The sequence below is a fragment of the Giraffa tippelskirchi genome, chromosome 4 (assembly GCF_054371585.1).
Source record: "Giraffa tippelskirchi isolate mGirTip1 chromosome 4, T2T-mGirTip1v1.2.pri, whole genome shotgun sequence".
In the NCBI taxonomy this organism is placed as follows: Eukaryota; Metazoa; Chordata; class Mammalia; order Artiodactyla; family Giraffidae; genus Giraffa; species Giraffa tippelskirchi.
In genome coordinates this window covers 196,560,727-196,586,150 of record NC_137278.1, presented here as the reverse complement: position 1 = coordinate 196,586,150, position 25,424 = coordinate 196,560,727, and the positions used below count along the sequence as shown (strand labels likewise).

The 25,424-nt window shown below is 49.3% G+C and overlaps 1 protein-coding gene and 1 long non-coding RNA gene across 4 annotated transcripts; one reads left to right on the top strand and one right to left on the bottom strand.

The window, feature by feature from the left end:
- The first annotated feature begins 336 nt into the window (after positions 1 to 336).
- Positions 337 to 24,612, top strand: CD4 (CD4 molecule). Of its 3 annotated transcripts, XR_014081650.1 has the most exons (11): positions 337 to 387; positions 8,115 to 8,220; positions 8,345 to 8,509; positions 17,556 to 17,714; positions 18,365 to 18,598; positions 19,596 to 19,934; positions 21,109 to 21,309; positions 22,035 to 22,156; positions 22,498 to 22,565; positions 22,872 to 23,939; positions 24,091 to 24,612. XR_014081650.1 is itself a non-coding variant. In XM_081588110.1 (10 exons), the coding sequence occupies exons 2-10, from the start codon at positions 8,172 to 8,174 to the stop codon at positions 22,900 to 22,902; spliced, it is 1,368 nt and encodes a 455-aa protein (XP_081444236.1). In that variant the 5' UTR covers positions 337 to 387; positions 8,115 to 8,171; the 3' UTR covers positions 22,903 to 24,612. The 3 variants fall into 3 exon arrangements, 2 of the variants coding, with proteins under 2 accessions (XP_081444236.1, XP_081444237.1); XM_081588110.1 differs by having other exon boundaries at positions 22,872 to 24,612; XM_081588111.1 differs by lacking the exon at positions 22,035 to 22,156 and having other exon boundaries at positions 22,872 to 24,612.
- On the bottom strand, positions 17,318 to 19,449 carry LOC145544818 (uncharacterized). The gene is made up of 2 exons (XR_014081651.1): positions 19,305 to 19,449; positions 17,318 to 19,194 (listed from the first exon to the last, which is right to left on the bottom strand). It is a non-coding gene; the product is annotated as an uncharacterized LOC145544818 (long non-coding RNA).
- Positions 24,613 to 25,424: the final 812 nt, after the last annotated feature.

Below are 25,424 nucleotides of genomic sequence, written 5' to 3'. Positions count from 1 at the left end.
CTCCCACTTCTTTCCCTGAAGCCCTGGCCAGTGTAATATCACTGATCTAATCAGTATTTTCTTGCTAGCCACCAAAAGCACTTTGACGATTTTTCTTGCCATCCACCGAGAACCCGGGCTCCAGCCGGGTTCCGCTGAATTTTTTCCCTTGACTTTGCCATTTTCTTTCTGACATCTTCCCCAAGAGGCAGGGGGTGGGGACCCCAGCCCTAGGTGGTGACGTTGGGGGCTGGCCCAGGCCTGGGGAGTGGAGGAGACTCGCTACCAGGCTTCCTGTCTCTCCGTCTAAACGTATCTCTGTCTGCAGAAGTAACAGGCATCCTCCCCAACCCTCACAGAGACACACCTGTGCAAGAAGCAGAAGGGAAGAGAGACCCAGGCCGGGAGGTAAGAGGGACAGACCAGGCTTCGTTCCTTTCTGAGGGTCGGGGAGGGGAGGGGAGCGAGGCAGGAGATGTGTTGGCATTACAGGTCTTGCCCAGAGCTCCAGCCACCTTCTCTGGCATTTCCCGAGCCGCACTCTCCCCTTGAAAATGTGAGCTTGCAGAAGCCAAGGGACGCTGCCACGTTTCTCTTCACAGCCCCACTGCACACAGCTCAGTTCCTGGGGTGGAAGGGTGTTTACTCGGACTTGGAGATCAGAGAAGAAATGGGCGCCTGAGGGCCCCAGGCTGAAAAAGGCCACTGGTCATGGGGAGTAGAGGAGATAAAGACAGGGAGAGGGGAAAACCAGGAAAAAAAGAGGAAAGAAGAAATGGCAGAGACATGAAAACAATCCACAAATATTAAAGAGGGAGGAGGCCTAGGAAAAAGAAAGGAAAAGAGAAAACAATATAAAAGCAAGAAAAAGAGAAGTAGAATCTGGTCTAGAGACATTTCTCCCCTCATATTAATTTTCCCAATGACTCGCTCACCAAAAACTCACACCAGAAATCATATTTGCAGCATTTCATAAGCCGTATGACTGATGCAGGCTCCTTCGACTCTCAGTTTATGTTTGTTTCTACACTTTTGTTTGCTTTTCGTGCCTTTTTAGGATTTTTGAACAGTATATCTAAAGATACTTCCACTTTAGCTTTAAAATGATTAATGAGATGATTGAAAGCTAAAATTCCGAGAAAGGGGTGAAACCAAGCTCCTGGGTATGACATGCGGTAAAAGGGAGAGATACGTATTTTTAGGCCACCACGTCATTAGAAAAATTGGTTCTAAGAAATCAGTGTTACGTGTCTCGGTTGCTCTAGAAAAGGAGGCTGGTGGGTGGGTTAGAGAAGGACTTGCAGACCATCCCTGGGCTTGGTGGGGTGCGTGTGGGGGTTACATAGGAGGTGATACCTCTCAAGCAGAACGCTCCAAAGGACCCCAGCCTCCCACCTCCCGGTCCTCAGCCCTCTCCTCCTGAGGCCTCCTTGGCCTCCAGCCCTGTTCCCCAGGGTGTCCACTGTCCTCCCATCCTGGCTGGATTCTGTGTGTGTGTGGATGGGGGCCTCCTCCCTACAGCCAGATCCCTCAGAACAGAAAGGCCCCGTTGTCACTCACTCAAACACTGCGCTCTGGGTGGGACAGCTCTTGCTGAATGTTCGGGATGGGCTTTTCGGGGTGCAGGGCCGAGGGTAGAGCGTGATGCCGGGGAGGTCACCACACTGCGTGTTTGACGATTTCTTGCGCTGTGTAGAGTCTGGGCTGGAACAAAATGGCCGCCCTCCTCACCTCAGAAGAAGGGTTTCCCAGAGAACCGTGGGATGTCTCCCTCCTTCAGTGTGGGGGCCCTCAGGCAGAAGAGGCCCACCTGAGATAAGACTCCCTCGCATCAACCGGTTCTGGGCAGAAGCCCCATAGCCCTTGGGCCCTGATCCTGGCCCTGGCGATGGCATCAAGGAACTGGGTAGACAAGGGCCTGGCCGCTTTAGAGCCTCAGTGAGTCTTGGTTGAATGAAATGCCTTTGATGAGGGTGGGTGTGTGGAGGAGGCAGGCAAGGGGCTGGGGTTTGTGGAATCCTTGGCTGAAGTCGGCTCTGCACCTCTCCGGGGATCGTGGAAGGAGAGGGGGCGCTCCGTTCCCCCCATGTGGGCGGTGGAGGCAAAGGAGAGGATGGTGGAGGTTTGCAGCCACCGAACCACAAGGGTCCCTTCGAGGGACCATGTCTCTAGGAAGTTAATTTCGCAGCAGATGGGGCGCGTGCAGTAGGGGGCACATCCGCGGCGGGCTGGAGGGGGCTGATGGGGGCCGTGTGGAGGAGATAAAAGTGCCTGCGGGACCACAGACCGTCACTGCGGTGGGGCTGTGCCCTCTTCCCCCAGCCCCGAGCCTCGCTTCTCAGCCCTGCCCGGGGTGGGGGGCGGCTGGGGCCCCGAGGGCAAGCAGTGCGTTGCCCCCTTGGCTTCTCCTTGCCTGTCTTTCCATGTCCTGCTCCAGGCCTTTGTCTTGTGTCTCAGAATCTTCTTCCCTTTGCTCTACCTCGTTTGTGCTACCCCGGGCACTGTGTGTGATCGTGAATTGTGTAAATGTAGCTGCTGCTTTAATGAGCTAATCTGAGTCCCTCCCTGCCTTTCTCTTTTCCTCCCATCCTCCCAACATCCTCCCTTGGATCTTCTGTGTGTTCCTCTGAAGAATCTGTCCTTTTTCCTTTGTCCACCCCTCAGCCATCTCCTTGGCATCTATCCTGGGCCCCAGGCTGTAGTCTTCAGGCTCCCTTCACACTGAAGCTTGTGGGAGGCTGCAACCCTCCACCCAGAGGCCAGGATGCTGGTTTCCAGGCCAGGAGGGACTGGAGCTTAGTGGCTGCTGGAGAGAGAAGGGATTCTGAGGGAGAAGAAGCAAGGGGCCCTGCAGGCGAGCCAGGAGAGCCAGAATTGCCTCCTAGCAGAGCTGGAGAGACAGACACAGGCAGCTGAAGGTAGAGGTGAGGGGAAGCACAGATGTGAGCAGAGAAACAGGGAGAGAGAGAGGAGCCAAGGCCGCGGGGACCAGTGGGCCCTCCTGCCGGCCTCAGGACCCTGCGGTGTACACTGTACAGGATGCTACTGTACCGGGGCAGAGCGCTTCTGGGGAGGCTGAGGATGTGGGGATCAAAGGCCAGATCTCTGGGGCGGCAGCGGAAGCCCCAGGCATCAAAGCAAACAGCAGCTGGAAACCCAGAACCTCCTCCACCGACCAAGTTGAACCCTGGGGTGGTGGGTTGGGGCAACACAGGGAACTGGGTGTGGGAAGTGGGCCTTGCACTGAGGCCAGGATCACGGAGTGGGGAGGAAAATTTGGCCACACTTGGGGAGGGACAAGAATGTCCCTAGTCTTGCTCAGATGTGTAAGCTAACTCTGAACCTCAGGGAAAGGCATCTCACATGGAGACTCCCTCACTCTGCTCACCCAGGACACGGTGAGTCTAGGATGAGCGGACAGTGGGACTTACTTTCAGATGTAAGAGTGCCCCGCCCTACTCTCTCACCTCAGCCTCCTGCTGTGTGCCTTGTGGTCCAAGGCCAACTAGTAAACAATTTCACCCATGACTAAGCCTCCCTCTTCCTTTCCTGGAAACTTCCTCCTCTTCCTTCTTCTTTTTTTTTTTTTTTTAAAGATTGATTGATTTATTTTATTTTTTGGCTGTGGTGGGTCTTTGTTGCCACATGCAGGCTTTCTCTAGCTGTGATGAGCGGGGACTACTCTCTAGTTGCGGTGCGTGGGTTTCTTACTGCGATGGCTTCTCTTGTTGCAGAGCTTGGGCTCTAGACATAGGCTCAGAAGTTGTTGCGCACAGGCTTAGTTGCTCCGTGGCACATGGAATCTTTCCAGACCAGAGACCGAACTGTGCCCTTTGCATTGCAAGGCAGATTTTTAACAACTGGACCACCAGGGAAGCCCCCCAAACCTCCTTCTTGACCACTCATCTTCCTATTTACCTTGTTTTAAAAAAAATCGATCAAGTACCTACCAGGCATTAGGCCCTGAGTAGTTCCTCTTTCAGGCAGATGAAGCAACATCAGGTTGGCCCTTTCCCCTTCAGGACTCTGCCCGCTGCTTTGGCATCCGGTGCCTCAACACTTCTTGAAGAGGAGGCCTCCCCTGCACAAACCTCACTAGGAGGGTCAAGCCCTCAGCACGCATTCAAGTGCTGCGTCCTTATCATGGATCAGTGGCCAACAGGAAACGGAATCCATCTCAGATAGTTCAAGACCACCTGCAGAAAGACATGTTGAGGTACCAAATGCCAAAGCAGTGGGCGGAGTCCTGAAGGGGAAAGGGCCAACCTGGTGTTTCTGGAACCCAGTGGGGGCTTGAGTTGCTATTAGGAGGCCACAGCAGGAGCTGTGGTCACCATGGGAAGGAAAGGGCAAGGGAGGGAATACAGCTGATGCCAGAAAATATGCCCTGAGCCAGGAGAGAACAAGGATAAAACACCCCAACCTCTGTCCCTGGCCCTCTCATCTCTTGGGGGTGCTTCTCATTGGCCAACCCCAACCAGGAGCTGAAGGGCAAGGGAGCCTGGGTGACACAGTGTATAAGGTGTGCAGTGGTCAGCCTTCTTGTGAAGAGCAGGGCAGAGATCACGGAGAATGCCTGGGGGTCGAGGGTGTGGGCTTCTCTGGTGGTCAAGTGATTAAGACTCTGTGCTTCCAATGCAGGAGGCACAGGTTTGATCTCTGACTGGGAAATAAGGTCCTACAGGCTTCATGTTGTGGTCAAAAAATTTAAAAAATAAAAGAAAGAAGGTGGGGGAAGTGGGAGGGAGGTTCAAGAGGAAGGGGACATATGTATACCTATGGCTGATTCGTGTTGATGTATGGCAGAAACCAACACAACATTGTAAAGCTATTATCCTCCAATTAAAAATAAATTAATTTTAAAAGGAAAGAAGAAAGAAAAGAGAATGTCTGAGAGGATGGACGCAAGAGTAGGCCGTGTGGATGGGGACGACTTGGCTTCATCCAGGCCAGGTTTGGGTGTGTACAGACACTTTTTAGTAACAGAATTACCATGTTGAGTCCAGAAAAAAGTAATCAGTGATTTCCCCTCTCTGTCCAGTTCAATTTGGTTTAAGTTAACCAAACACATCCCAAGACCTTTCTCTGTGCTCCAAATGGGGCCAGAGGTGGCCTTGCTGGCTGGACCATCATCTCCGGCCTAGAGATCATGTTGGTGAGAGGAGAGTTGTTATTGTTCAGTTGCCCAGTTGTGTCCAACTCTTTGTGACCCCTTGGACTGCAGCACGCCAGGTTTCCCTGTCCCTCACCACCTCCTGGAGTTTGCCCAAGTTCATGTCCATTACATTGATGATGCCATCCACCCATCTCATCCTCTTATGCCCTCTTCTCCTCCTGCCCTCAATCTTTCCCAGCATCAGGTTCTTTTCCAACGGTTCGCATCAGATGGCCAAAGTATTGGAGCTTCAGCTTCAACATCAGTCCTTCCAATGAATATTCAGGGTTGATCTCCCTTAAGATTGACTGTTGGTGGAGGAAAGGCGGGAACTGAAACTATGGTAGAAGGTGGGATGTGCCCATAAGGGGGTCAAGTTCAGAGTGGGAGACTGGGAGTTCAGAGCAGACAGCTCACTGAAAGGTGGTCCCCAGCCAAGAGAAAGACCAGGCTGGGGTGGGGGTGGGGGGAGAAAAGTAGGTCTGGATACTTTTAAAAAACAATTTTTAAAAAAAATTAGTTTATTTTCTATTTTTTAACTTTACAATATTGTATTTGTTTTGCCATACATTGACATTAATCCACCATGGGTGTACATGTTTTCCACTTCCAGAACCCCTCTTCCACCTCCCTCCCGATCCCATCCCTCTGAGTCATCCCGGTGCACCAGCCCCGAGCATCCTGTATCATGCATTGAACCTGGACTGGCGATTCGTTTCACATATGATAATTTACATGCTTGCATACCATTCTCCCATATCATCCTGCCCTCTCCCTCTCCCATAGAGTCCATAATACTGTTCTATTTATCTGTGTCTCTTTTGATGTCTCGCATACAGGGTTATCTTTACCGATTGACTAAATACCATATCTATGTGTTAGTATCCTGTATTGGTGTTTTTCTTTCTGGCTTACTTCACTCTGTATAATAGGCTCCAGTTTCATCCACCTCATTAGAACTGATTCTAACGTATTCTTTTTAATGGCTGAGTAATATTCCATCGTGTATATGTACCACAGCTTCCTTATCCATTCATCTGCTGATGAGCATCTAGGCTGCTTCCATGTCCTGGCTATTATAAACAGTGCTGTGATGAACATTGGGGTACACATGTCTCTTTCAAGTCTGGTTCCCAGACCAGGCTGGGGTGGGGGTGGGGGGAGAAAAGTAGATCTGGATACTTTTAAAAAACAATTGAAGTACAGTTGATTTACAATGTTGTATTAGTTCCTGGTGTACAGCAAAGTGATTCAGTTATATATACTATACTCTTTTTCATATTCTTTTCCATTATGATTTATTACAGGATACTGAATATAGTTTCCTGTGCTATACAGTAACACCTTGTTGTTTATCCAACCTGTATGTAATAGTTTGCCTCTGCTAGTCTCCCAGACTTCCAGTCCAACCCTCCACCACCCCCTCAAAGACACTTGAGCCTGGTCCTGCCTGCCTGCGAGGCACTGTCTGGTGGCCTTCCTTTTGGCTCTACTTCCTCTATGTCATGTGGTCCCCTTACCATCTGATTGAGCTTCCTAAAACTCTCAAAGACCTCGTCACATCTCTACTCCAAAATGAGTAGCGGCTCCCAGCGCCCTGCAGAGCCAAGCCCTAACTCTCTGGCCTGCCCAGCAAGATTCCAGATCAGGCTCCACCCGCCAAGACTTCCCTCCACAGCCACATGCCCCGCTCCGCCCCCACTCTGCAGACTGTGGTGGGATGCCCTCCCCTTTCCTTTCCAGCTGGCTCGGGATTGTCAGACTTGAGAGTGCACCAGTCCCCCAGAGGGTTGTGAACGCAGACGGCTGCACCCAACCCCAGCTCCTGATCCCGGAGGTCTGGGGTGGGCCCCAGAGTTTGCGTGTCTCACAAGTTCTCAGCTGATCACACGTGGAGAATCACTGCTCCAACCCAGTGCCGCCCATTCCTCCAGGTCCACGCAGAGCCCTTCCCTGACCCCCTCCCCTACGGCCCTGTCTGTCTTCCAAGCCCACAGAAACTCCAGAGCATCACCTATTTGCTTGTCCCACTCAGAGGCCTTCTAGGGAATCACCCTCTGCCCTTTCCCTGACCACATCCCTCATGCTGAATCAGACCCCAGGTCCTGGGGGTTTTCTTTCAGAACTCCTCCCTTAAGTCTGTCTCTGAGTTCAGGCCTCATCTTCTCTCACCAGGATTCTTGCAATCCTGCCTCCCATGCTTGACCTCCTCCAGGTCCTCTTCTGCTCAGCAGCTGGAGGGATCCATCCTGTAAGTCTACTCCTGTCCTTCTCTAAGTAAAGCTCCCTCAAGTGCCCAGTTTCATGGCACTCTGGGGCCTTCATGACCTGGCCTGACTCCCTAGTCCCAGTTCCTACCAATTTGCCACCTTCTCTGAGAATTCTTTTCTTCTTTTTAAAAAACTTTAATTCACACCAAAGGCTGTTGACTCATTTTATTTTGTAATTCATTGATTGATTAATTAATTTTTGGCTGTGCTGGGTCTTCATTGTTGTGCACAGACTTTAGTTGCAATGAGTGGGGGCTACCCTCTAGCTGCGGTGTGAGGGTTTCTCATTCTGGTGGCTTTTCTTGTTGTGGAGCACGGGCTGTAGGGCATGTGAGCTTCAGTAGCTATAGCACATGGGCTCAGTGGTTGCAGCTCCCAGGCTCTAGAGCACAGGCTTAATAATTGTGGTGCCAGGGCTTAGTTGCTTCATGGCATGTAGAATCTTCCTGGACCAGGGATTGAACCCATGTCCCTTGCCTTGGCAGGTGGATTCTTAACCACTGGATCATGAGGGAAGTCTTTTGAGAATCCTTTTCTGATTCCCCCTGGCAAAAAACCCACCCCTGGTCCGGGCACAGTATGCATGGCACGTAACCCGTGGGTGTCTTGTTCAGAGGCCTGCACGTCTAGGTTCCCGCCTGGCTGTCTCAGTCATGAAGGGGACCCAGCCAGGTGAACGCCTGCCAACTGCTGATTGTTGTCTCCCCCAGGCCCTGCCCTTTCTTCGGGGGAAGGCTCAGGTCCCTGCCTGCCTCAGCAAAGCCACAATGGGCCCGGGGACCTCTCTTAAGCACCTGTTCTTGGTGCTGCAACTGGGTGAGTGCTCAGACTTGGGGTCAGGGTGCAGGTGGTTTGGGAGGAGGGGCTGGTTGGGGAAATGCCAGGTGGGGGATGGGGCAACCACAGCCTCAAGGCCTGACCCCCCTGTTTTTCCACCTAGTGATGCTCCCAGCTGGCACTCAGGGAAAAACAGTGGTGCTGGGTAAGGCAGAAGACCAGGCAGAGCTGCCCTGCCAGGCTTCCCAGAAGAAGAACATGCCCTTCAGCTGGAGAGATTCTTACCAGTCCAAGATTATGGGGAATCATGGCTCCTTCTTGCACAAAGGTAGGTGGGCCCTGCTCCCTGTTTAGAGAAGAGAGCCCTGGGGATGAACGCCTCTGTGGCAGGGCCCAGCTCATAGTAAACTCTGAGGTTCTGGAGGGTTCTGCCGTCAACCAGAGGGACTCCCCAAGTCCGGAACTGCCCTCTGCCAGCTACTGGTGGGCTAGGGAATGGCTTCTGGTGGTCTATTATAGTATCATTATTCTAATATCAATGGTCTTATTGTAATGGATATTAGACAAATAGCTATCATTTGAAACCCATGATTTCATGAATATTGTTGTTACAGACCAATGATGATACTTTGTTTACTTCCATTAAGAGCAACAGAATGTTTTTTTCCTAGCTTTTTATTTTTTTACTGTATAGCACAGGGAACTTTATTCAATATGCTCTGATAAACCATGATGGAAAAGAATACTTAAAAAGAATGTATGTATATACATGTATAACTGATTCACTTTATTGCACAACAGAAATTAACGAAACGTTGTAAACAACTATACTTCAATTAAGAAAAGAAACTTCCTTCCTGCATGAGCAGGAGTAAAGAGATGTACTCTCATAGAAGCTGAGAGAAGACTACATTTCTACTTACTTTAATTACTTCTCTCTTTTCAACATACACATAGTGTTTAGGTCTAAAGCTGTCCACCTAGTGCCAGTTGGAGCAGTAAACAGTAACTCTTTGAAATAGCCTTTATATGCAGAGCTCATGTCATGGAAACATCAAGATGCCCCTGAACACAGTTTATGGCTTTTTTTAAAATTTTAATTGGAAGCTAATTACTTTACAATATTGTGGTGGTTTTTGTCATACATTCACATGAATCAGCCATGGGTGTACATGTGTTCCCCCATCCTGACCCTCTCCATCCCATTCCTCAGGGTCATCCCAGTGCACCTGTCCTGAGCACCCTGTCTCATGCATCGAACCTAGACTGGAGATCTATTTCACATATGATAATACACATGCTTCAGTGCTATTCTCTCAGATCATCCCACCCTTGCTTCCTCCCACAGAGTCCAAAAGTCTGTTCTTTACATCTGTGTCTCTGTTGCTGTCTCGCATATAGGGTCATCGTTACCATCTTTCTAAATTCCATATATATACGTTAATATACTGTATTGGTGTTTCTCTTTCTGACTTACTTCGCTCTGTATAATAGGCTCCAGTTTCATCCACCCCATTAGAACTGATTCAAATGCATTCTTTTTAATAGCTGAGTAATATTCCATTGTGTATATGTACCACAGCTTTCTTATCCATTCGTCTGCCGATGGACATCTAGGTTGCTTCCATGTCCTGGCTATTGTAAACAGTGCTGCGATGAACATCGGGGTACACGTGTCTTTTTCAATTCTGGTTTCCTCGGTTGTATGCCCAGCGGTGGGATTGCTGGGTCGTGTGGCAGTTCTATTTCCAGTTTTTTTAAGGAATCTCCACACTGTTCTCCCTAGTGGCTGTACTAGTTTGCATTCCCAGCAACAATGTAAGAGGGTTCTTTTTTCTCCTCACCCTTTCCTGCATTTATTGTTTGTAGACTTTTGGATAGCAGCCATTCTGACTGGCATGAGATGGTACCTCATTGTGGTTTTGATTTGCATACACAGAAGAACTGTACAAAAAAGATCTTCACAACCCAGATAATCACGATGGTGTGATCACTCACCTAGAGCCAGACATCCTGGAATGTGAAGTGAAGTGGGCCTTAGAAAGCATCACTACGAACAAAGCTAGTAGAGGTGGTGGAATGCCAATTGAGCTATTTCAAATCCTCAAAGATGATGCTGTGAAAGTGCTGCACTCGATATGCCAGCAAATCTGGAAAACTCAGCAGTGGCCACAGGATTAGAAAAGGTCAGCTTTCATTCCAATCCCAAAGAAAGGCAATGCCAAAGAATGCTCGAACTACCACACAATTGCACTCATCTCACATACTAGCAAAATAATGCTCAAAATTCTCCAAGCCAGGCTTCAGCAGTACGTGAACCGTGAACTTCCAGATGCTCAAGCTGGTTTTAGAAAAGGCAGAGGAACCAGAGATCAAATTGCCAACATCCGCTGGATCATCGAAAAAGTAAGAGAGTTCCAGAAAAACATCTATTTCTGCTTTATTGACTATGCCAAAGCCTTTGACTGTGTGGATCTCAATAAACTGTGGAAACTTCTGAAAGAGATGGGAATACCAGACCACCTGACCTGCCTCTTGAGAAACCTGTATGCAGGTGAGGAAGCAACAGTTAGAACTGGACATGGAACAACAGACTGGTTCCAAATAGGAAAAGGAGTATGTCAAGGCTGTATATTGTCACCCTGCTTATTTAACTTATATGCAGAGTACATCATGAGAAACGCTGGGCTGGAAGAAGCACAAGCTGGAATCAAGATTTCTGGGAGAAATATCAATAACCTCAGATATGCAGATGACACCACCCTTATGGCAGAAAGTGAAGAGGAACTGAGGAGCTTCTTGATGAAAGTGAAAGAGGAGAGTGAAAAAGTTGGCTTAAAGCTCAACGTTCAGAAAACTAAGATCATGGCATCTGGTCCCATCACTTCATGGGAAATAGATAGGGAAACAGTGGAAACAGTGTCAGACTTTATTTTTTTGGGCTCCAAAATCACTGCTGATGGTGATTGCAGCCATGAAATTAAAAGACGCTTGCTCCTTGGAAGGAAGGTTATGACCAACCTAGATAGCTTATTTAAAAGCAGAGACATTACTTTGCCAACAAAGGTCCGTCTAGTCAAGGCTATGGTTTTTCCAGTGGTCATGTATGGATGTGAGAGTTGGACGATGAAGAAAGCTGAGCGCCGAAGAGTTGATGCTTTTGAACTGTGGTGTTGGAGAAGACTCTTGAGAGTCCCTTGGACTGAAAGGAGATCCAACCAGTCCATCCCAAAGATCAGTCCTGGGTGTTCATTGGAAGGACTGATGTTGAAGCTGAAACTCCAATACTTTGGCCACTTCATGCAAAGAGTTGACTCATTGGAAAAGACCCTAATGCTGGGAAGGATTGGGGGCAGGAGGAGAAGGGGATGACAGAGGATGAGATGGTTGGATGGCATCACTAACTCGATGGACATGGGTTTGGGTAAACTCCGGGTGTTGGTGATGGACAGGGAGGCCTGGCGTGCTGCGATTCATGGCGTCGCAAAGAGTCGGACACGACTGAGCAACTGAACTGAACTGATAATGAGTGATGCTGAGCATCTTTTCATGTGTTTGTTAGCCATCTGTATGTCTTTGGAGAAATGTCTGTTTAGTTCTTTGGCCCATTTTTTTATTGGGTTGCTTATTTTTCTGGAATTGAGCTGCAGGAGTTGCTTGTGTATTTTTGAGATTAGTTCTTTATCAGTTGCTTCATTTGCTATTATTTTCTCCTACTCTGAAGGCTGTCTTTTCACCTTGCTTGTAGTTTCCTTTGTTGTGCAAAATCTTTTAAGTTTAATTAGGTCCCATTTGTTCATTTTTGCTTTTATTTCCATTACCCTGGGAGGTGGGTCATAGAGGATCCTGCTATGATTTACGTCAGGGAGTGTTTTGCCTATGTTTTCCTCTAGGAGTTTTATAGTTTCTGGTCTTACATTTAGATATTTAATCCATTTTGAGTTTATTTTTGTGTATGGTATTAGAAAGTGTTCTAGTTTCATTCTTTTACAAGTGGTTGACCAGTTTTCCCAGCAACACTTATTAAAGAGATTGTCATTTCTCCATTGTGTATTCTTGCCTCCTTTGTCAAAGATAAGGTGTCCATAGGTGCGTGGATTTATCTCTGGGCTTTCTATTTTGTTCCATTGATCTATATTTCTGTCTTTGTGCCAGTACCATACTGTTTTGATGACTGTTGCTTTGTAGTATAGCCTGAAGTCAAGCAGGTTGATTCCTCCAGTTCCATTCTTCTTTCTCAAGATTGCTTTGGCTATTCGAGGTTTTTTGTATTTCCATACAAACTGTGAAATTATTTGTTCTAGTTCTCTGAAAAATACCATTGGTAGTTTGATAGGGATTGCATTGAATGTATAGATTGCTTTGGGTAGTATACTTATATGCACTATATTGATTCTTCTGATCCATGAACATGGTATATTTCTCCATCTATTTGTGTCATCTTTGATTTCTTTCATCAGCGTTTTATAGTTTTCTATAGATAGGTCTTTTGTTTCTTTAGGTAGATTTTTCCTGAGTATTTTATTCTTTTCATTGCAATGGTGAATGGAATTGTTTCCTTAATTTCTCTTTCTGTTTTCTCATTGTTATTGTATAGGAATGCAAGGGATTTCTGTGTGATAATTTTATATCCTGCAACTTTACTATATTCATTGATTAATTAATTTATTTTTGGCTGTACTAGGTCATTGTTGCCGCTTGGGCTTTTCTCTAGTTGTCGCGAGTGGGGGGCTACTCTCTAGTTTAGACATGTGGGCTTCTCATTTCACAGGCTTCTCTTGTTGTGGAGCACAGTCTCTAGGCGAGGGCTTCATTAGTTGCGGCTCATGGGCTCTAGAGCACAGGCTCAGTAGTTGTGGCACATGAGCTTAGTTGCTCTGTGGCATGTGGGATCTTCCTGGACCAGAGATCATACCTGTGTCTCTTGCATTGGAAGGCAGATTCTTTACCACTGAGCTACCAGGGAAGCCCTGGAAATTTCTTTAGCAAGCTAAACTTGCAACAACCTAGCAGTTGTACTCCTAGATACTTACCCCTCAGAGAAAGAAAGACTTATGATCACACAGAAATCTGTGTAAAATTGTTGACAGCAGCTTTATTAGTAGTAGCCAACAACTAAAAATAACCTAGATGTCCTTTAATGGGTGAATGGTTGTATACGTGCTATGGACTATTTTTCAGCAGTAAAAAGAATGAACTATAGTTTCAGACCACAACCTAGATGACTCTTCAGAGGATTATGCTGTATGGGAATAAAAAGCCAATCCCACAAAATAACACACTATATAATTTCATTTATGTAACATTCTCAGAATGACAAATTACAGAAATGGAGAACAGATTAGTGATTGGCAGGAGTCAGGGCGATGGGGTCTGGGAGGGAAGAGGATTTGGCTAGAAAAGGGTAACATCTTTATAGTGCTAGAAATGTTCTGCATCTTGAATTGTGTCAATGCCAATATTCTGGCAGCGATACTGTACTATAGTTTTGCAAGCTGTTACCTTTGGGGTGAGCTGGGTCAAGGGTATTCCAGATATTTCTGCACTATTTCTTACGGTTGCATGATTTTCTCAGAAGAAAATGTTTAAAGAATCATCAGAGTAAAATGATTAGCTTTCATAATGTCAAAACAAAACAAACAGAATGAAGAAGCTCCACACACACACACACTTAGAAGGATGTCAAGCACATTTTGTTAAGTGGAAAGTAAGCTATGTATGTATCAATAATAGAGTCCCATTTTAATTTAAAAATTCAACGTGGGGGCTTCCCTGGTGGTCCAATGGCTAAGACTCAGTGTTCCCAATGCAAGGGGCCTGGGTTTGATTCCTGGTCAGGGAACTAGATCCCCCATGTGGCAACTAAGAGCCAGTGTAGCCAAAATAATATTAAATAAAAATAAATACTAAAAAAAAAAAGGAAAATTCAATGTGCGTAAATATATGTCTACACAAACAGAAAAAAGCATGAAGATATCCACACTAAGCTGTTTACTGTAGTATTGAGGGTGGGCAAGGAAGAAGAGAGGTGTTGAGACTGTGAGTCTGTATAATTTTTGTAGTTCAAATAACTAACTGGAAAAGTAAAGATGATCTTAACACAACTAATATACATAACATAACATAAAATACATAAAACTTAACACATATACTTAACACAACATAACATACATAAAAATGTATATTATGAATGTTTTCCATTTCATTGAAAATTATTTATAAATGTAATTTTTAGTGCTCACCTAATAGTCCATCAGGTTAGTATCCTCTACTATGCAGCCATTATCTTTTCATCTAATTTTGCACCCTATTAGGAACACTGTAATTATTATTTTTGTACCCACATTTTGGCTTGAATTTTAAACTTATTAAGGATAAAGTTCTAGAAATGAAATTAAGGATATGAGCTTAAAAAAAATTAGTTGGTGTATACAGCCAGATTGCTTCCAGAAAGGTTCTATTCATTTACAGTAAGTCTAGATAATAATGTCACTGTGTGTGTCTCTCACTGGAGCCCTTGCTGGCACTGAATACTAATATTCAAAACTTTCTCTCTTTTATTTTTTGCTAATTTTAATAATTGAAAAACATATCATTGTTGTTTTAATTTGCATTTCTATGATCGCCTGTGAGCTTGAAACAATGTGCTCTTTTCTAAAAATTCTCACCTCTTTTGTGTCGATGGTTTGTTCTGTTCCTAAGATCTGAACTTCTTCCAGAATGGCTTCCCTTGCCAACTTCCTGATCTCTGACAACAGCAGGATCACTCTCCTGACCACTCCCAATTTCTGAACCAGAGTTGATTTTTACCCCCCTACTTCAAACCCTGATTTCCCCTCAGTCCCTGCCTAGGGCCATTCCTTCCTCTGGAAGTGTTCTTCCGTTTCACCTTCTTTGTTCTCATGGGAACACCGCCATCATTAGCCAAGGCCACCTATCCCTCCCCTGAGTTACAGTGGGAGCTTCCTGGCAATTCCCTTTGCTACTGGTCTCTCCTACTTTGCTTCTCTTCCTCCTACAGCAGCGATGATTCCCAACACAGTGCCAGTCACTCCCTATTCCACTAGGCTAAGCCTGGAAGAGCCTCTGCCAGACGTTCATTCCCTCAGTATGGCTTCCCGCAGCTCCCCAGCAGGACACCTCACACCCAGGTATTCTCCTCACTGCTTTGAGGTGGCTGCCTGTATGACTTTCCTGGAACTTTACCCCCTTCCTAGACATTCTTGCTGCAACACTTTCCTCTAGCTTACTTTTTTTTTAAGAGAAAAATATTTATTTATTTGGCTGTGCCGAGTCTTAGCTGTGGCATGCAGGATCTTCAGTCTCTGTCTGGCCTGCGGGATTTGGAGTTGAGGCAGGCAGAATCTTACTTTAGTTGAGGCATGTGAACTCTTAGTTGTGTCATGTGGGACCTAGTTCCCCAACCAGGGATCGAACCCAGGCCCCCAGCACTGGGAGTGTGGAGTCTTAGCCACCAGATCACCAGGGAAGTCCCCTGCCTACCCTTCTTTTAAGGCTTTGTTCTGTACTGGTCTCCTCCAAGAATTGATCTCAGACTCTCTCACACTCTTAGAAATTTCACAAAGTAGAATCGCTTTTACAAAGTATAGAACAGTCAGGACAAGGGGGTCTTGATGAGATCCAGAAGAGCTTTTAACAGGGAAGCAAGGAGGACAAGTTATTTTAGGGAAAGGGTGTTAGATTTCATTTGTAACCAGTTGAGTTTTGGGGTGACGGCAGGACATCCAGATGAAGTCATTCCTTGGGCCACTGGAAACGTGGGCCCAGGAGGAAGGCGAGAGGTTGGGGCTGGGAGTTATCTGCTGAGCAGACAGGGGATGCAGTGGAAGTTTTTTTTTTTTTTAATATTGATTTTTATTTACTTGTCTGTGCTGGGTCTTAGCTGTGGCATGTTGGATCTAGTTCCCTGCCCAGGGATTGAACTTCCTGCATTGGGAGCTCAGAGTCTTAGCCACTGGACCACCAGGGAAGTCCTGCAACAGACTGAATTTTAACCCTGGCTCTACCACTTACTGGAGTCAAAATTTGAATGGTAGAAAAAGGCATGAAATGAAAAGCTCTCCCACACCTGTCTCATGGGGTTCACTTCCTCTCCCCAGGGACAACCGAGGCGACCATTTCCTTGTGTTCACCTCTAGAAATATTTGTTCGTTTGCAAGATAGATGGATAGACAGATAGAAATATAGGTAGGTAGATGATAAATAACATTCCCCCTCCTTTTCAAACAGTGGTAGCTTTGAAAATATCTTGCTTTATTCAGTTAACAGTGTTTCTTAGATATTATTCCATCTCAGAATATAAACAGCCTCCTCATTCTTCTCTTATAGCATTCCACCGAAAGGGTGAGTCTAACTGATTTGACCTCTTCTTTCATGGTGGACATTTCGTTCTGTATGTGCATTCGTAATTCTGGAAGTATTATAAATTACCTTCCAGGGGAATGGATAAATTGTGAGATTGGGATTGACATATACACACTACTATATATAAAACAGATAGCTAAGAAGGACCTACAGCATAGCACAGGGAACTCTACTCAATACTCTGTAACAATCTGTATGGAAAAAGAATTTTTAAAAAGAGTGGCTATATGTATGTGTATAGCTGAATCACTTTGCTGTACAGGAGAAATTAACACAGCATTTTTAAATCAACTGTACTTCAATAAAATCTTAAAAAATAAGAACAAAACAAATTACTTTCCAAAGAAATTGCATTGTGTTTATGTTCCTGCCGATAATGTGTAAGCAAGAGTTTGGACAACTACTTAATTTCTCTGAGCCTCTGTTTGCTTATCTGTAAGATAAGCAAAATGGTACCTATTTCTCAGACTTGTGACGATTACCTGAGATGATGTGTGTAAAGTGTTGGCCTGTAGGAGCTGGTGGAGCTTCCCAGGTGGCTCAGTGGTAAAGAATCCACCTGCCAATGCAGGAGACTCAGGAGACATGGGTTAGATCCCTGGGTAGGGAAGATCCCCTGGAGGAGGGCACGGCAACCCACTCCAGTATTCTTGCCTGGAGAATCCCGTGGACAGAGGAGCCTGGTGGGCTACAGTCCATGGAGTCTCAAAGAGTCAAACATGACTGAATTGACTTAGCGTACACACATATAGAGGCTGGTGCTCTCTAAGGGAGGTTATGATTTTATTTGGGGTTAGTGAGATGCTGTCCTGGCCAGGTAAAGGAATGTGTTTGGACCTTCTCGCTAGTCTGGGGTTCTTAGATTAGGATGAGGGCAGATTCTATCGGAGATCAGCAACTCAAATCAGAAGTGTCGTGGGCACCATCCTCGCCAGAGATGCGCTGTCTCCAGGGTACCCCAACCTCCTCCATACGGGATCTGCTCCCAGGTAACAGCAAACTGAGCCTTCGAGCGGACTCCAAAAAAAACCTGTGGGACCAAGGATCTTTTCCTCTGATCATCAAGGATCTCCAAGTAACTGACTCGGGGACTTATACCTGTGAAGTGGACAACAAGAAGCTCGAGGTGGAACTGCAGGTGTTCAGACGTGAGTGGGGCAGCCTGGGACCTCCAGCCAACTTCCCTTCCTCCTTGACTCATATCCCTGCACCCAAACTAGGGCCTGAGCTGCTGGCATTTCAACAGTCTGAAGACAGATCAGACAGGCCACTGTGTCTTCTCAGTGCCTCCTCAGGCCTTGGGTCAGGCAAGCAGAGACAGAGACCTGGGGGTGAGCGGGAGGTGCAGGGGCAGAAAGGCAGGAGACAGAGGGAGTGAGGGAGACAAGGAAGAGAGGAGAGCAGGAGGGGAGAGGAAACCCTGCCTTGGGATGGAGGTGGACAGAAGGGAGATGTTGGAACAAGGGTAACTGCAGATTCTCAGATGGCTCAGTGGTAAAGAATCCGCCTGCCAATGCAGGAGACGCAGGTTTGATCCCTGGATCGGGAAGATCCCCTGGAGAAGGAAATGGCAGCCCCCTCTAGTGTTCTTGCCTGGGAAATCCCATGGACAGAGAAGCCTGGTGGGCTACATACAGTCCATGGGGTCACAAAGAGTCGGACACAGCTTAGCGACTGAAACAACAAATGGACAACAGAGCAATACCCTAGGCTTCCTGGCTTCTTCTCTTCTTCTTGGGGAGATGGTGTGTGTGTGTGTGTGTGTGTGTGTGACACAGTTTGCCTGCTCCCCTTACAGTGACTGGCATCTCGGACACCCGTGTTCTGCTGGGACAGAGCCTGACCATGACTTTGGAGAGTCCCCCTGGGAGCAACCCTTCAGTGCAATGGAAGGGTCCAGGGAATAATAGGAAGGGAGACCTCAAGAGCCTGTCACTACCCCAGGTGGGGCTGCAGGACAGTGGTACCTGGATGTGCAATATCTACCAGAGCCAGCAGACACTGGAGATCAAAATACCCATCCTGGTGCTGGGTAAGACGGGCTCTCCCCTCCCCTGCAGGCACCGCCTGCCTGCCAGACCTTCCTCTGCCCTCACTGCTCTGCTCTGGGGGGGTCTGGTGTGGGGGGAAAGGGAGGCTGAAGCCAGGATCCCCTGGAGCAGAAGTCTGCCCTAAGGGACATGCTGGCCCTCTCTTCCTCACAAGCCACTCCTTGGGGGAGTGGACATGGAAGGAGGAAGGGACAGGGGGTGTAAGGATGTCAGGGACCCCAGAGACCCAGGAGGAAGCCCCAAAGGAGGGCTGTCAAGGGCATCTGTCTTCTTGGTTGCCTCAGCTTCCCCCTCCCACCAAGTTGCAAGTCCACTAACTCAGAGATGCTCACAGCAACAAGCCAGCCCTGATGAAACTTGATGTTGCAGGTTCAGAGTCCTGAGTAGGCACTGGGAGGGAAAAAAAAAGAGCCCAGAGGGCAGGTGCTACCCCAGACCCTGTCCTCTGGGTGACTTGCGTGACACACAGGAGGGTAGCATGGTGATGAAGTTTATGGACTCTGTCTGAAATCCTGGCTCTGACTTGACTGTGTGGCCCTGGGCAGGTCACTGAAACTCTGTGCCTTGGTTTCTGCATCTGCAAAATGGGAATGATCTAACCTACCTTGTCGTGTCATGCGGACAAGTAATGTATGACGTGCCCTTATAACAGTGCCTGGCACGTAGTCAGCCAGTGTCTGCGCTTACCTTGAGAAGGGTGACGAATGTTGTACCCATGTGGTACAGGCCCGATGCCCTCTGTGCTCCGGGATCCTGAGGAGGGAGAGGACCCCTGTGGCTGAGCTGTTCTAGGAGGGCTTCTCCGGGGAGGGGGAGCTGCTGTGGCACCTACCTGGAGTGCAGAGCAGAGAGAGGAGAGGAGATGTAGAAGAGAATTGAAGGGCTCGAGTGGCAGCCTAAGTGTTTGGACTCACCTGGCCCCCTTTCCTGCGCCTGCCTCGCCCTGTATGGACCCAGGTTCTCTCCCTCCCCCTCCAGCCTTCCAGAAGGCCCCTGAAACAGTCTATGTGAAGGAGGGGGAGCAGGCGGAGTTTTCCTTCCCACTCACCTTCGAGGATGAAAATCTGAGCGGGGAGCTCAGTTGGCAGCAGGTGAACGGGGATTCTTCCTCCCAACCCTGGGTCACCTTCACCTTGATGAACAGAGATGTGAAGGTGCACAAGACTCACAAGGACCTCAAGCTCCTCGTAGGGGAGAGGCTACCGCTGCGTCTCACTCTGCTGCGGACTTTGCCTCAGTACGCTGGTTCTGGAATCCTGACCCTGGATCTCACCAAGGGGAAGTTGCGTCAGGAAGTGAGCCTCGTGGTGATGAGAGGTGAGGAGCTAGGCTGAGATGGCCAGGGCGGGGTCAGGGGCCAAGGGACCTGGCTCAGGGCCCCTCCAAGTCACGACAGACCCTTCAAGAGGGTGCTTAGGCCCTGGATGCCTGATGGAGCCCATCAAGGGCCCTCTGGTTTGGGGAATTTAAAAAAAAAAAATGTGGTTGTGCTGGGTCTTCATTGTGACATGCAGGGTTTTTCTAAATGAGGCACAAGGACTTCTCTAGAGCATGAGCTCTAGAGCATTGCAAGTCAGTTGTTGCAACTTGAAGGGTTTAGTTGCTCTGCTGCATGTGGGATCTTAGTTCCCTGACCAGGGATCCAACCTGCGTCCCTTGCATTGGGAGGCAGATTCTGAAGTCCCTGGGGGTTGGTTTTGAACTGAGGTTGGAATCCTCTGTCCCTCCCTGACATCCAAGAGCCGGCCTAGGGTGGGCTCCACTAGAATTCCCAAGGGCCTCACTGAGAACCAGGCTCTAGTTCTACCTCTGCTGGGACCCTCTCAGACCCTAACTAAACCCCTCCCTTCTGTGGGTCATTTTTGTCCTGGGGAAGATAACAATATGACGGTGATGGTGACAATATCAGGTGTCATATTGAGTTCTTCCCCTCCTTATCTCCTTAATTATCATAACAACTTCACCAATAATAATGGCTTAGATAGGATGTTTCCTACAAGCCAGGCCCCATTCAAGTGCTCTACGAGTATCTTTCCATTGAACTATTGTGTGGGGCTCTCCCTGGTGGCCCAGGTGGTAGAGAATCTGCGCGCAATGCAGGAGACCTGGGTTTGATCCTGGGTGGGGAAGATTCCCTGGAGAAGGGAATGGCAACCCACTCCAGAATTCTTGTCTGGAGAATCCCATGGACAGAGGAGCCTAGTGGGCTACAGTCCATGGGATCACAAAAAGTCGTTCACCACTGAGCGATTAACACTTCCCTTCAGGTTGGTAAGTAACTTGTTCAGAGACTCACAGATCGTAAGCAGCAGGGCTAGGGTTTAAATCTAAGGTTGTTGGACCTCAAAAGTGGTGTTTCCTCCATTATAACTGTATGAGAATGTGCTCTGAGAGGCTAGCAGAGTGGTGCTGATGTAAAGCATCATCGTCATTGTTCTGTGGAATTCCTGGAGGTCCAGGATCCCGGTCTCAGGCTATTGTCCCTCTGCAGTGACTAAGTCCCCAAACAGTCTGACCTGTGAGGTGCTGGGACCCAGCTCGCCAAGGCTGACCCTGACCTTGAAGATGGGGAACCAGAGTGTGACGCGCTCAAATCAGTCGAAGTCGGTGACAGCGCTGGAGCCTGAGGCTGGGATGTGGCAGTGTCTGCTGAGTGACAAGGGCAAAGTCCTGCTGGAATCCAAGATCGAGGGTGAGTCAGGGTCCACATCCCATGGCCTAACCCTGAGCCCCTGCCTCCTCAGCTGGGGGACCCTCCCAGGGCTGGTGGAGTCCACCCAGCCTCCCAACTGCTCTGAGATGGGTAGGGTGGTAGGTAAGGGGCCCGGAGGACACAGGGGTGATAAAGTGAAATGGGGCGTGGCCCTGGGCTCTTATAGTCCTACAAGTTCCCACTTCCTTAATGTCTACCACTCAGGAATGGAGCTCATCTGACCAAGATCCCCCCTCCCTGGCTCCTCTTCAGACCCAGACATACATGCACACACAAACATACAGACATTCGTGTGGACAGCAAGGGTGGGGACTGTTGGTCTAGCTTCCCAGAAAGCAGAGTGGTGTCCAACCTTAAAACCCCTTCCCCAAGGGAGCTTTGGGGTAGAATGGATACATGTAAATCTATAGCTGAGTTCCTTCCCTCTTCACCTGAAACTGTCACAACATTGTCTTTTTTTAATTTTATTTTTAAACACCAAAAAGTAAAATGTTAAACAACAACAACAACAAAAAGTCTTTCCCCAGCCTTTCCCTTCCAGTCCTGGTGGCCCCTGAGGGGCCCATGCATCCTGCCCGCCTCTCCCAGCCCAAGGACCAGCCCAAGTGTGGCTGGGCAGTGAGACCCTCTCTTCTGGGCCACCTTGTGTGCCCCTTGCCCTGATGGTGGGCAAGGAGCTGAACACGCCTCTCTCTGTCTTGCAGTCTTGCCTCCAGAGCTCACCCAGGCCTGGCCAAAGCTCCTGCTCATGGTGTTGGGGGGAATCATAGGTCTATTGCTTCTCATTGGCTCCTGCATCTTCTGTGTTAAATGCTGGCGCCGCAGGGTGAGTGAGCCCTCCCAGATGTCCTCACGCCCCCATGGGACACTCAAGACCCTGAGGCCGGTCCGGCCACGAGGGTGTCCTGTGTCTGTGACCTGGTTTTCCTCTGGCTCCCTCTGCCCACTGCTCACTCCCTCACTGCTGGCTGGGCCCCGTCCCAGATCCCATGAGGAGGGAGAGAAGGGAAGGCGCAGAGTCAATTCTGGGACAGATGGCCTCCTCGGCCACAGCCCCGGCCTCTCCCCTCCCAGCTTCCCCACCCCACCCCTGCGCCTCTGTTCCAAGGGGCGGCTCCCTTTCAGAGGCCCAGGGCCCTCATGACTCGCCTTCTTCTCCCTGGTCAGCGCCAGGCAGAACGGATGTCTCAAATCAAGAGGCTCCTTAGTGAGAAGAAGACCTGCCAGTGCCCCCAGTAAGGAACTGGGAGGGGGGCAAAGAGGGAGGGGAGGGTGGAGGAGGGAGGAGGGGAGGAGACACAGGCTACAGGGAGGCAGGCTAGAGGGAGGCGGTGCAGAGGAGAGAAGCGGGTGGAGATGGCCCAGGAGGTAGGAAGCAGGCAGGAGGAGGGAGGACCAAGGTGAGGGGCAGGGAGCCTGGGGTGTGGCTGGAAGCCAGTCCTGAGCTGGAAGAGAAAAGTAGGCTCTGGGAACCGCAGAGGGCCTGGAAACCAAAGGTCTGTGAGGCACAGACTTGTTCCTCTTATTCTTCGTCCCTCCAGCCGGCTCCAGAAGACCTACAGTCTCACCTGAGGCCCTGACCAGGAGGAGTTTCTCACCTGCAACCTCCCCACCTGGCTCCACTGCCCCCCAACCCCAGCCCTGCCACATCTCCTATCAGGCCCCTGGGTCTGGGGACCAGATGAATGTAGCCGGGGCCTCTGGCCACCTCCTGCCCTCCTGGTCAAGGGTGCCTTGGGTCTGCTCTTCCAGATGCTCTCCTCCTCTTCCCCACTTTCTTTCTACTCCAACCCTAACCCTTCTCTGATGACTTCTCTCTCAACTCTCTCCCTCACCACTGGCTCGGATCCCGGGCAGCATGAGGGACCAGCCCTGCCTGGCCTGGAGGGTGAGGCTGGGTGTCTGCAGCAAGAAGCCCAAGACTGTCGTTGTAGGGGGAGAGGATCCTGGGACCAGAGAGGGCGGGGACTAGCCCAGGATCACACAGCTAGTCAAGGACAGATTCAGATCCAAAGGTTCCTCCTGACTGCCTGCCAGCAGCATTTCATTCTGCCTGCATCTCACTCTGCCTTGGCAGAACCACAGACTCACATCCTGATCTGGACACAAACAGGCACCCTGGGCACACTTGTGCACAGACATGATTCCTTATCGCCCCAGCAGAACGGCTCTGTTTACAAACCAGTTCCTTTGTTTGTCTATGGGCTTCCCTGGTGGCTCAGACACTAAAGAATCTGCTTGCCAGTGCAGGAGACCCGGGGTTGATCCCTGGGTTGGGAAGATCCCCTGGAGAAGAAAATGGCAACTCACTCCAGTATTCTTGCTTGGAGAATCCCATGGACAGAGGAGCCTGGCAGGCTACTGTCCACAGGGTTGCAAAGAGTCGGACACGACTGACTGACTAACAGTGTGTATTTCAGCCTCACAAAAATCCTGCAAGGCTGGTAGTGACAGGACCGAGACTAGCACCTCCAGTTTATAGACCAGAAACAGAAGGCAGAGAGGTACATGATTGCTTAGGTTCACACAGCTAGTATGTGGACTAGCCCAGGTCTCTTGACTGCTAGTTCCACTGCTATGTCTTGAACAGAGGGACAAATACCATGCAGGTCTCTGCAGCTGGCTGGTCATACATGCCCGGTATGTCCCTTGTCCCTCCATGGGAGCCCTTCCTGGCAGGGAGTTTGCCTCAGAGAGTTCAGGATCAGGCAGGAGGGCCTCCCTGCCTAGAATCCCTCCTTTGTCCCCTGCTGGCTGCAGAATCCTGTTACCAGGGAACAAAACCTGCAGTTCTTCTAATCAGGGCACAGGCCCTGTGGGAGAGAGTGTCCAGTGACCACCACTCACACTCTAGAACCTTCTGGAAGGTGAGTTTTGCCCGGGGGAGGGGTGGGGAGCTGGCTGGAAACTGAACCCTCTGAGGGCACCTCCTATGAAGGGTGATACCCCTGGGCCTCAGTCTCCCCACCCTGCACCCCCTTCTTCCTTCTCCCAAATGACTCAGGATACAAGAAAATCTTGGGGTTACAAATTTGCTTCTTCCTCTTCTCGATCCATTTCTCTCAGGATCCCCAGCTTCCTCTGCCCCACTCTCCTCCCTTCCCTTTCTCATCACCTCCTGCAATCCCTACCCTTTTCCCTTCTTTTCCTTCCAATTTGCCTCTTTCAGGAAGAACACCCAGCTGTCGCCAGGGGTCCCCATGGCTTGCTTGTATTCCTGACCTGTCCCCACCCCTGCCTCCCTGAGCTGAGAGAAAAATACAACAAACTTACTTTAAGGAAGATGCTCTTCATTTGTGTGTGTGTGTGTGTGTGTGAGAGAGAGAGAGAGAGAGAGAAAGGTGGGGAGATATTGCTTGCCAAGTCTCTTCAGTTGTGTCCTACTCTTTGCGACCCCGTGGACTGTAGCCCGCCAGGCTCCTCTCTCCATGGGATACTCCAGGCACTTTCCTGGAGTAGGTTGCCATGCCCTCCTCCAGGGGATCTTCCCGATCTAGGGATGGAATCTTTGAGGGGGAGGCAGAGATGAACTCTTTCCTGGGAATCTGGAATCTTCTGATCTGTGGGTCAGACCCAGAGGACAGGTTGCCAGGTTTCCCTGGGGAAGGAAAAATCCTCTGGAGGTAGTTAGCCATCTCCCCACTCCAAAGGGCCCTGAGTGTGCGTGCGCGTGTGTGTTCCACCGAAGGGGAGAGACTGCAGGGGCCGTGTGTGCGCGCCACGTGAGAAACTGAGATGTGTGCGTGAGAACTGTGTGTGTCCCCCACACAAGTGTGAGTTTGTGTTCCAGGAGGAGGCAGCAGTGTATTGGGGGGAGGTGCATCTTTCCATCCCCCTGTCCCCCCCCCATCCCACGAGCAGCCCCAGCATGGCCACCGCCCCTCACTCCAGCAGCCTCCATCCAGCACACACCCGCGTGAGCCTTCATCCTGGGAGCAGCCCTTACAGATACACTGGGTGACACACGCGTCCTCCTCCCCGGGCCATACCAGCGGCCTCTTGGAGCCTGAGTTTGCGGGGAAAACCGGGTAGGGTGGGGGCAGGACTCGAGCCGGGTCACCAATGAAGCCGGTTCCCTCCCAGCACCTGCCTAG